The sequence below is a fragment of the Haemaphysalis longicornis genome, unplaced genomic scaffold (genome assembly GCF_048455015.1).
Source record: "Haemaphysalis longicornis isolate Haplotype H1 unplaced genomic scaffold, Haemaphysalis longicornis Haplotype H1 scaffold_6, whole genome shotgun sequence".
NCBI classification, from domain to species: Eukaryota; Metazoa; Arthropoda; class Arachnida; order Ixodida; family Ixodidae; genus Haemaphysalis; species Haemaphysalis longicornis.
The window spans coordinates 61,159,833-61,171,645 of NW_027526407.1; the positions used below are offsets into that span (position 1 = coordinate 61,159,833).

General features: G+C 51.4%; 1 protein-coding gene across 4 annotated transcripts in view; it reads right to left on the bottom strand.

Annotated features, from left to right (window-relative positions):
* LOC144142787 (uncharacterized) overlaps positions 1 to 11,407 on the bottom strand; it is a 37,035-nt gene extending 25,628 nt beyond the window's left edge. For 2 of the 4 annotated variants that reach the window (XR_013317044.1, XM_077674512.1), the window contains exons 1-4: positions 11,105 to 11,403; positions 10,868 to 11,029; positions 10,595 to 10,802; positions 10,394 to 10,504 (exon numbers count right to left, since the gene is read on the bottom strand). Coding sequence is in view for 3 of the 4 variants with exons in the window: in XM_077674512.1 (XP_077530638.1) it covers positions 10,394 to 10,504; positions 10,595 to 10,802; positions 10,868 to 11,029; positions 11,105 to 11,286 (663 nt within the window). In the remaining variant the exon portion in view is untranslated. Of the gene's footprint in view, positions 1 to 10,393; positions 10,505 to 10,594; positions 10,803 to 10,867; positions 11,030 to 11,104 lie in introns of all 4 variants that reach the window. The other 2 variants (XM_077674514.1, XM_077674511.1) reach the window with 2 other exon arrangements.
* Positions 11,408 to 11,813: the final 406 nt, after the last annotated feature.

Consider the following 11,813-nt stretch of genomic DNA (forward strand, 5'->3'; position numbering starts at 1 on the left):
AGCACGAAAGTGAAATGCGCAGCGAAATCGGCAGCTGACCATGATTTGCGGGTCGGCGGCTGTCTTGTGGGTGTGCTTAGTGAGCGACGTCCTGCTGGTGGGTCGCTTCGGCAAAGGTGCACTGGCGTCATTTCCGTGACGGATGTGACGTATGTGAAATCTTGATGTATCCGCTATAAAACACTTTCGTGTTAAAATATAAAACCTGAAAACGAACAAGCCTAAGTATACGTACTCTTTGGTTCGAAAGGTTGCTTCCCCGCAAGAATACCCTGTGTGCCGCGGTGCACCCTTTACAGGCCGCTTTCTTCGTTATACTGGCGTCACTTCCGTGACGGATATGACGTCACTCAAATATTTGTGTATCCCGGAATAAAACACTTTCGTGGTAAAAGGGCAGGCAGGCCCAGTCGAGGCGATGCCACACGCTCATTTATACCTCGACTTTGATAATTTATGACCGCGTTGCCTCATATCTAACATGCCGCACGAGTACGCACTCAGTCAGGCTTGCAACTGAAGAAAGTTCGTTCCGGTGCGTGCCGCTTGGACGCTCACCGTCTAAAAAATTTGTTTTCCACTACATGGTCTATGTTAGTGTCACTAGATAAGGCTTCACGGTATCGGCACTCTTCTCTAATATCGTTCTGTGCCACCGCCGTGTTCATTGGTCGGTTCGCATCACGTGACATTTGTTTACACTGCGACGGTTCATGGGCACCGCCATTTTTTTTATGCGTTTTAGTCGCTCAAGGGCGGTAGCCTTAGCTTGCGCTCCCCAGCTCTGCGGCTGCGTGCGACTGACGTCGTTCCCAACACGAATCAAAGATACTGCGACTCGCTGCATTTTTGCTGCATAAGTGTGCCCAAAGATGCCGTTTTGTTACGTCTTGAGCAGTGTTGTTTACAAGCGACCCGGTCAAAAGCAGGAGCGAGGCCGTAGACGCGGCAATATGGTAACACTGATAAACACCATAATGGCCGCCGTTGCTCACTTGCGTGTCTCAGTACCGGTACTCTGAAAGATTATTTCGTGACTCTAGCCTGTGTTCCGCTCGTGGCTTCGAAACAATAAAAACTGTGATTGATTCCTCTTTCATAGGAATCGGTAAAACACGACAGTGACATGTGCAGCTGAATCTGCAGCAGAGCATGATTTGCGCGAGTCGGCGGCTGTCTTGTGGGTGTGCTTGGCGAACAACGCCCTGCTGGCGGGTCGCTTCGGCAAAGGTCTACTGGCGTCATTTCCGTGACGGATGTGACGTCAGTGAAATCTGGGTGTATCACGGCATAAAACTATTTCGTGTTAAAATATAAAACCCGAAAACGAACAACCCGAAGTATAACCTACTCTTTAGTACTAAAGGTTGCTTCCCCGCAAAAAGACCCTGTTTGCAGGGGTGCACCCTTTACAGGCCGCTTGCCTCGTTCTTTTGGCGTCACTTCCGGGGCGGATAAGACGTGAGTGATATCTTTGTAAATCCCGGAATACAACACTTCCTTGTTAAAATTTTGGTATCACCTGAGAGGCCAGCACCGCCTCTTGTTTACCAAATAGGCCGCGGGGTGCAATACCACTCTAAAGTGGCAAGAACAAGTGACGTCAGGAGGGAACGTCATGTCCTTCTAGCACTGGTTTGGCGAAGGTCCCATACCACACGCTAAGCAAACCAAGGAGTAATGACGTGAGTCTACGCCTCGTCCTGAGGGAAGGACAGATGGACATCAGCTGCGTACATCAGCATCAGCTGCGTTTATATGCTTACAGAATTCCCCGTTATTAATTTGTCGTTGTTTGCGGGGTTTAACGCGCCGAAGCAACGCGGGCGATGAGGCGCGCCGTAGTGGAGAGCTCAGGATTAATTTTGACCACATCGCGTATACACGGGCGTTTTTGCTTTTCGCCTGCATCGGAAAAGCGGGCGCCGCAGCCGGGAATTGAGCCCACGACCTCGCGCCCCCGTTATTGAGAAAAATAGCACAGAAAAATAAGATTGCGCCTGCCGCCTACAATCATCCTAGGACAGGGTTACAGTTATTGGAATAATTTCGGCCTACAAATGATTCAAGTGTGCCGCACTGTTTCCTGAGGATCCGCCGTAGAGTTTGAGCTCTACGGCTCTTTCTTTTTCTTACTCTTGTAGTCCGTCTTTTGCGCTAGTAAAATGCACCCAGTATCGTCTAACCAACTAGCCCAACTTTCCGTCCTTACGTTTTTTGATTATCTTTTCCCCTTCCGTATGTTTTGAAAAGCATCAACCGAGCAGAAGTGCGGAAGTGCTGGGCTCACTTGTCGATATTGTACTCATAGACTTTTATCTCTGGCCCATCCTCTGCGTGCGCCGTGGACTGTCCTAGCAGCTGGCCAGCGACAATTCCTCCGGCTGCGGCTTGTAGCTTTGCCACGGTGGGCTCCTTGATGGGCAGCCGTTTCCCCTCTGTCGATGCACTGGGCTTGAGGGAGGCCACATTGGCGGCGGACTTGCCAGGATTCACGGTGCTGCTGGGTCCTGGAGCCCCCGTGTTTGCTGCCTGGTTGCGGCCGGCCTCCCGTGTGCTGCTGCGTTTTGAAGCCCGCGTGTCAGCTGCTCCGCTCCATTGCTTCGTGCTGCGACCGCGCTTGCTGGACCCCATGTTGGCCGGCTGGACCAAGACACCAGGCTGCTGCTGAATTTGCGGAGGCACACGCTCGCCTACTAAAGCGATGATGATGATGGTGATTCCCATAATGTTTTGGGCGCGTGCCCGCCAGGGAGGGTAGGCCAGGGATAATTCACTGATAGCACTGCGATACGACTTTAAACAATGAATTGATTCCCAGAAAAAGCTATGGTTGATTCCTCTGCAATAGAAATTGGCAAAACACGAAAGTGAACTGCAGCCACTTGAAAAGGAGCATGATTTGCGGGTCGGCCGCTGTCTTTGGGTGTGCTTGGCGCGCGACGTCCTGCTGGCGGGTCGCTTTGGCAAAGGTGCGACCATTTTCTGCTCCGTGGCGTGTGCGGCAAACGCTTGCGTTGAGGCGAGTTAGCTAGTAAAACGCGAGTAACAGTTCGTGGTTTGGACCGTGAACTCGTGAACGCGCTCCGCTTCCCGCTGGCGTCTCTCTCATCGCACCAAGGCAGTCACGAACGACATTCATCAGACAGTCATTGCCTTTCAGAGGCACTTTATGCCAGTTTTTATGCAAGGGGCCATCACCCAAACCAGCCAAAGCCGTAAGCAGGGGAGGACCCATCAATTCACGCGCGTCCCCTCTACACGAAGGTGCTGGCATCGAGGCGCCAACTGTCGGCGCTCATTAGCGTCATGATGCGCTAATTAGACGGCAGCACCGTCTGAATGAGTCATAGGGAAGGATATTAGGCGCGTTCGTAGCGCTGTTTACGTGTGAGTTCATAGTTGCCAGAGCACGTTGTGCCTCCCGTTGCGGCAAGAGAGTTCGTGGACTCAAATCCTGGCGCTGCCGCGTCATTGGCACTTTTTCTGGAGACGTCATTTTCCTGACGGATATCTCATGAGTGAGATGTTGGTGTACCCGGGCATAAAACACTTTCGTGTTAAAAGGAGGCCGTGAAAAGAAAATCCGCTGACTGAGACCCCAATTACCCATTATTTTGTATCCTTTAGCAATTCAAGCGACCTGTGGCAGAAAGGATAGCTTGAATGCAATTATATTGCCGCGTAGCAAGAATGAGGATGAAATAGTCGGGGTGAGTGAAGGTAATTTAATAAGGCGAACTTGTGCCTCCTAGCAACTCAGCGAAGCAGTCCCTTGCTCCCGCACACCACGCGCTAGACTGGCGTTCTTGTTCGCCCCTCTCGCTGCACGTGCTCTCGCGCACAACTGCCCGAGACACTCTCCTGGTTGTCGCCATCGTTAGTTGTCGTTGTTGTTGTTGTAAACTTTATTAGAAAGAAAGGCCAAAGGCCAGGTGGGGGGAAGAAGGGAATGGGGAGGGCGGAGCACAGTCCTTATGACGCCGTCTTCGAAGGCTCTCTTCAGAAGTCGTGCAGACCACGGCTAAATTGCCCGTACTAGACCGCTTTCTGTGGCATAAATGGTGATTTCGGAGAGTGTCGTGTGAGAGGGATGTTGGGTGGATGTAAGTTAAGGTGCCGTGGTGAGGGGGAGTGAATGTGCGAAAGCGAGAAAACTTGGGGCAGTGCCAGATGAGGTGGTGGAGATCAGCTGCGATGGAGTGGTGGCGGAAGGGACATCGGGGCGCGCGTTGGGGATAATACCATTGTCGAATGATCTCTGGTGTCGTACAGGTGTTGGTAAGGAACTTGTTCAAGAAGAATTTGCGTCAGCACGCGCTGAAGAGAGGTGGCTGGAGGCGTTCCCTTCGTTGACGTCGTCTTCAAACTTCCTGTGTAGAGAAGAGGCGTCCGCCACTAGGGGCGCTGCATGTCGCCAGTTCTGTGTTGTCGATGTGTGCGGACGTACAGAGCGCGGCGGAGACATCGACGACGAAAACGGATAAGTGTTTGAAATTTCATATTCCTTTTTTAGATTGACCAGGTTTTAAAGAGAGATGTAGTTTTAGACAATAGGGTTAGTTGAAGGAGCGGTAGTTGTTAGCGCAGGGAAGTGACCGAATCAGATGTGTCGCGCGGTTGTTGCACGGGGCGGTTGGAAAGCGTGTTAGTTGGTGATTCTAGTGGGTAATTAGTGCAAGAATAATTGATGCGATAGCAAAGAATCGCTCGTTGCGGCTTACTGTTAGATTGGGTGGGAGCGCGCGAGAACGCGGCAGTGAATTAAGTCAGGGTTTTGCAAGACTTGTACGGGCAGTACCATGCCTCAGAAGAGGAAGCCGGGTGTGGTGTGCACGGGGTGCGAGCACGAATACCCGCTCGAGGAGACGAGGTTCGAGTCGGTCGAGGACGCGGAAGGGCAGGACTTCAGGTGCAGAGTGTGTGTGCTAGCGTCGCGCCTCGACCGGCTCGAGGAAGAAAAGGAGCAACTCAGGATTCAGGTAGGCGAGCTACAGGAGGAGCTCAAAGATGAACAAAGGCAGAGAAAGGCAGTCGAAGCAAGGTTGGCACAAATGGAGGTCAACCTGGCGACGAAGGGTGACATCCCGAGAAAGAAGGACGTAGGTCACGAGGCAGGTGTGTCGACAAGGCTTGACCCCGAGAAGGTAAAGGAGGAGGACAAAGACGACACGCCGGAAAACGATCCCGTACTGGCGCTGACTCAGCCGGTGCGGGATCAGGTGGCCGCGCCGGTGGGCAGCCAGGAAAAGGAAGAAAGACGCATGGTGATTGTGGCGGGGGACTCCAACATGCGCTACTCAGAGATGGAGATTAGAGGACGGGTGAGAGAGGACGTGAGAGCGCAGGTTGGCGTGTTCCCGGGGCAGACGGTCAGAGTAGTGTTAGAAAAGGCAAAGGATAAAATGTGGGAAAATATGCAGGGGCAGAACCTAGTGATTATCGCAGGAGGAACCAATGACGTTCTGCAGGGAAGGGGCGCGGGAGTGCGCAAGCAACTGGAAAAGGGGGTGAAGGAGCTTCGGACGCTGTGCCCACATGTGCAGGTCGTCGTTAGCACAGTACCAGAGATCATTGGGAGAGGGGTGCATGTGGAAAGGGAAGTTGTAGCGGTAAACCAAGACATACGCGAGCTGGGCAAGGAGCTGAGTTTCGCTGTCGTAGACATCAACAGGGATGTCTGATGGGTTGGCCGGAAAAGGGCGTTCCAGCGTGACGGAGTGCATTTCAGCGGGCAGGTGGGAGCAGCCATCGGAAGACGACACGCGGCGCGAACTGTGGCTTTTTTAGGGGGCCACAGGCTTTTGCGAAGGTGGTGTAGACAAATGCAAGGAGCACAGTGAGATAGCGGGGTCGGTGCAGTTTAGTGCAGGCAAACGAAAGGGACGACGACGGCGGGTAAAGAAGAGAGGAAGGAAACTGAAGATCGCATACATAAACATGCAGGGCGGCAGGAAAAGAGAGAAGTGGATGGAGATTACTAAGCAGCTAGAAGAGGAAGATATCCAGGTATACGCTGTGACCGAGACGCACCTACGAGACTTGGAAGAACCTCCGGTAATCGGAGACTATGTATGGGAAGGTTGTAATAGGACTACTGGATTGAGAAAAGGCGGAGGAGTAGGTATGCTTATACGGCAGGGGGCTAATTGGAAGAGAGTGAAAGAAGACTGTAAAGAACATGTGTGGGTGAAAGGGATAGTGGAGGGTAGGGAGATGGCTTTAGGGGTGGCGTATCTATGGACGGGTAAGGATAGCAAAGAACAAAACGAAAAACTGGTGGCGTGTCTAAAAAAGGACATCGAGGATTTGAAACGTTCCGGGGAGGTGCTATTGGTAGGGGACAGGAATGCCCACATTGAAGATCTAGACGGGTACACAGACTTCAACGGAAATCTAATGCTAGATATGTGTGAGTCCCAAAAGCTGATCATAGTAAATAGGGAACAAAAATGCGAAGGTCAAATTACATGGGAGTGTGGTAGGAGACAGTCCAGTATTGACTACTGCCTTATTTCAGGGGACTCTATGAATGGTTGGATGGCATGACCATAGATGAGGAAGGGGGCCACAGTCTGGGCAGTGACCACAAGCGCATAAACCTGGGTTTTGGGAAACTGGGGGGCGACAAAACGGGTCGACCGGGGCAGCGCACAATGTTACAGCAAACAAATTGCGGTTATAGCCAAAAGCATAGAGGCTGACATAGAAAGAAATCCTGGAGAAGAGTGGGGATATGGCAGGCTCATCAAAACTATGCAGGAAAAAAATAGTCAAAGCAGAGGGGGCCAATCGATGGAGAGGAAAGAAAACACCCAAAAGCTGGTGGAACAAAGAAATCAAGGATGCGATAGAGAGGCGCAAACAGGCGTCTAGAGATCACAGACAGGCCAAGAGGGCAGGGAGACAGCAGGAAGAGGTGGACCTAAAATGGGAGCAATATAAGCAAATGAAACAGGAAGTGCAACGAATAGTGCAGGCGAAAATAAAGGGGGACAGCGAGCGATGGGTAGCGCAAATACGAGGGAGGGGTAGAGACGCGCCGAAAAGGTTTTGGAATCATGTGCAGGCATTAGGGGAACGCACGAGTCCCACAGAAGGCGGTACTATAGAAAACGAGCAGGGACAGATGCTCAAGGGAGAGGAAGCATTGTCATACCTACACAAAATCATCACGGAGAAGTTCGGTAAGATGGATGAAGAGGCCCCGCAGCGACACAGAGATGTCGCGACGGGTAGGCCGGAATGTCTGGAGATAGATGGGGACAAGCTGAAATGGAAAAGAGCTGAGGAAAAGGTCCCCAAAAATACCGCGGTAGGCACAGATGGGATACCGATGGAGTTGATTAACCAATTAGGACCAAAGAGCAAGGGAAAGCTACTAAAAGCCATCAGAACAAGGATAGAAGAAAAGGCAATACCGGCCGCGTGGCAAATGAGCAGGATGAACTTGGTGTACAAGGGCAAAGGAGTCAAGACAAGCCCGAGTTCGTATAGGCCAGTAACCGTCACGTCAGTGCTGTACAGGTTAGCAATGCAGGCAGTGAAGTTCGAACTAGAGCAGTGGGTGGAAGAAAATAGGATATTAGGAGAACTTCAAAATGGGTTTTGAAAGGACAGAAGACTCGACGACAACTTATTTGTGGTGAGCCAATGCATAGAGGTGGCGAAGATGCAAAACCGACCTTTGTGGTTAGCCTTTCTGGACATTAAAGCGGCGTATGATAATGTAGACATGGAAAGGCTGTGGAGTATTCTGGAGAACGAGGGAATTGGGGCCGAATTCATTAGCTTACTCAGGGAGCTATACCGGGAGAACCAAGTTCAAATAGTGTGGGAGGGGATAACATACAATAGGCCTGTATACACATACAAGGGTTTGAAACAAGGATGTCCTCTCTCTCCGCTGCTGTTCATGATCTACATGGCGGGGTTAGAAAGGAAGCTAGAAGTCAGTACGCTGGGGTTCGACTTATCATACATGAAAAACAAGCAGGTGGTGGAACAACGGGTTCCGGGACTAATGTATGCAGACGACATATTATTGATGGCGGATAACCGGATAAGTATGCAGGGCTTGATGGATATATGCGGTGAAGAAGCGACGCACCTAGGGCTATCCTTTAGCAGAGAAAAATCGGGGATCATGGTCTTTAACGACGGCGCGGAGCACAAAACAGTATCAGTGCAGCAAGTAGAAATACCATTGGTGAAAGAGTATAAATATTTAGGAGTATGGCTGAACGACAGCGAAGATTATACGCAGGCGCATGAGGCTCACCTTAAGACGAAAGGAAGACGGAACGCGGCTATAATGAAGCATAGAGCCTAGTGTTAGAACCTTATTTAGTGACACTAACAGAGCCCTCTGGGGATACAGCAAATACGAGGTGGTAAGGGGAGTCTGGAAAGGGGTCATGGTACCAGGATTAACTTTCGCAAATTCGGTTCTGTGCATGAAGCCAAAGACCCAAGCCGGCCTGGTGGTAAATCAGAGGGCGGTAGGCAGATTGGCCCTAGGGGCCCACAGCAAAACTACAAATGAAGCGGTACAAGGGGATATGGGCTGGTCGTCTTTCGAGGCTAGGGAAGCGCAGAGCAAGATAAAGTTTGAGGAGCGACTTCGTGACATGGAGGACGATAAATGGGCCGCGAGGGTGTTTAAGTACCTGTATATGAGCAGCGTGGACACGCGGTGGAGACGGAGAACCAGACAGCTGACCAAGCGGCACGGAAATTCGGTAGGGGAAAGTGGTGTGTACACAACAGTTAAAAAGCAGGTAAAGGCAGCAGAGACGATGAAGTTGGCACAGAGCATGGAAGCGAAAAAAACCCTGGAGACTTATAGGGCAGAGAAACGGGAAATTAAGAAGGAGGGATTCTATGACAATACGAGAGGCAGTACTTTGCTCTTCGAGGCACGGGAAGGGTGCCTGAGAACCCGGGAATACACGGGTAGCTATAGGCAGCAGGATGAAACATGTGCGTGCTGCGGCAGTGATCGGGAAACTATAGACCATATTGTCAGGAACTGCACAGAGATACGACCACCGCGGGGTGAGGGGGAAACGACGCTGGTGGAAGCTTTGGGATTTGGGGCGAGGGTGAACCTCAACTTCAAGGCCATAGAGGTGACGAAGAGGCGACTGGAGTGGTGGTGGAGGAAAAGTAGGGAAGGGATGAGTACACAGACGGAGTAATCATACGGATGAGAATTTAGAACAGCGAGGGGAGAAAAAAACGGGGGTGGGGGCGATGAGTTTTTAAACAGGGAAGAGAGGGAGATGGGAGGGAGGATGCAAATCTATTAGGTTAGCTGGGAGTAGGGCGAGTAGGCGTAATAAAGCTGGCAAGTCGGTTGCTGACAACCGACGCCCCGATCCAAAGGGAAAGCCACTAATCAGCATCATCATCATCATCACTCCAGCGCAGGAGGCCGGGCGTACGGCTGGGAGCCAGGAGGCACGGCTGGGCCAGGTGGCGCGCCGGAGCGATACTAGCAGCGCTGCGCGCGGCGGAGAACCGCCCTAGATTGCCGTACGCGCACCGAGCTGCCGTGCGGCCGCTGCTGGCTTTCAATGGCGACTAACACGTTGGCATTCTACTGCGGCTTCCTTCCTCTCGAAAACTGTGAGCTATTTTTTAGGGAGGCGACCCTGAAGAAAGGAAAGCTACTCGTGAAACATGTGTTCGCGGTGGAGGAGATAATACAAGCAGACGAGCATCAGCTGAACGCCAAGTGCGTTTCACAAGTGCAAGACAACGTCGTCTACGATGTGCGTCTGAAGGTAAACGCTCTTTCTCTTTTTTGTGTTCTTTCTACCGCTCTTGTCGAATGTATTCGCGCTCAGAGGCTAAGTACACAAAGGTGGTGATACTAAATTGACTTTTCGCATGCAGATCTGCGCCCACACACGGTCCGTAGCCTCCGGGACGTGCTCTTGCAAGGCGGGAATAACCGGCCGCTGTAAGCATGCCGCGGCTGTGTGCGCCTACGTGAATGAGGCAACTGACGATACCTGCACAAGCAGACCCCAGCAGTGGGGAAAACCGTCGAAAAAACCCAAGCGGGACGTGAACAAGACCATCGCGGACCTGTTCCCAGGTATTTTGATTAGGAATGCATTCGCTCGATTCCTCTTTTCACCGTGGTTTCGTGATTGATTGATTATGAAGTTTAACACAGACGACGAGGCGCGCCGTAGTGCAGGGTTCCGGATTAATTTTGACCACCTGACGATCTTTAACGTGTGCCGAAATTCGAACACACGGGCGTTTTTGCGTACAAATTTATTATTTTAACAGGTGCACAATTTAATTGTAGATTTATTTTTTTAGTTACCCCATCGAAGGAGTTGAAAGTATGTTGCTTTGAGTGCAAAAAAAAAATCACCTTGTCTGCTTGAGCAACGTGAGTGACTTGTGTGGACCCATGGGTTCCATCGGTTGCAGACAGCATGAGCTGCAAAGGACCCTTGCAGCACACAGGATCTGTCTGCGTTTCCTGTGTAGTTCGAAGAAAAACAATTATACATGGTGAGCTACATGCCACCGGTCACATAGCCTGCGATCTGCACGTTGTAAGACAACTAACCGCGACGCAAGTCAATGTAAACTGCTGAGCGTCGACTTCCACCTCCGTCAAGAGCAGCGAGCCCTGCTCCAAGGCTTTTGATTGCGCATCCGCTTCTGGCGAGCAGTCGGCCTCCGACGTGTTCGACAGCACGTCCACGCGTGAGGATTCCACGGGCGGATGAGGCGACGTCAAATTTCTAGCAGCTGATCGATTCCGCTTTGCCCACCTGCGGTAAAAGCAGGGCGAGTATAAGTCAGTGCGAAATCTGGCTGATTCTACCCTTCATCTTACCTTTCGTGTCTCTCACCGCTTACCCGCCGCTTTTTGTAAACATCCGGAAACAGAGTCGGCAGGTAGGCTGGGTTGTCCTGGCTCTCGCTCTTTGCATTGTTCACGAAGTGCCTGCTGCATATTCGTGTGTTTTTTTGGGGGAGCCACGGGGAGCCATCAGAGCTATTAGAAAGTAAGGTAATTTATTGCAGTTCATCTACTGAATGACAGGAGAAAGGCAGAGAAACGGTCACTCACTTTTTCCGCCGCACAGCCCTAATCCAGGCTTCTCGGCGGTCTGTCTCGTACCACTTGCCGGGAAACGAATAGAACTTGACGATGGGCTCTTTTCCCTTCGTGTTTGCGACGCTGTTGTGGCACCCAACTACACAACAATATTTAGAGCCCTGTCTTTTCCTCTTAGGCGCGCTAGTTTTCATCACGGCGAAGCAGCAAGCAGCGTACTCCAAGCGAATCTGCGGAAGAGCGCATCCCGTGTGCGGCAATGAAATGGGAGCAAAGGCCGCCAGGGGAGGAAACGGCGCTGCATGCGCGCGGCGAAACTTGCGGTGCGATGATACGTTACGACGTTACTTCTCAACTGTCATTCGTGCAGCAAAGCGCATACGGGTGAGTGCCTCCTGCATTTATTTCAGCGGGCGACGTATTTTCGCACCGAACGCGCTCACGCGCTGCGTCATTTATATTTAGAATGCCTGCCTTTCCGAGCTAAAACGCAAGAAAGGACTTGTTCAACGTGGGGCGCTAGTTGATATGACTCTAGCTGACTCTAGCCGTTCTAGCCATAGAGTTGTATGCATAGAGTTTCTTACAGTGGTTGTATGAAACTCCTTGACTCTAGCCATTTAGTTTCATATAATGAGACTAATGAGACTCTGGACACTTATGAATCTAGCACGAGAATTTGATACAACCTTGGCATTGTTTGCTTCCCGAAGGCGGCCTT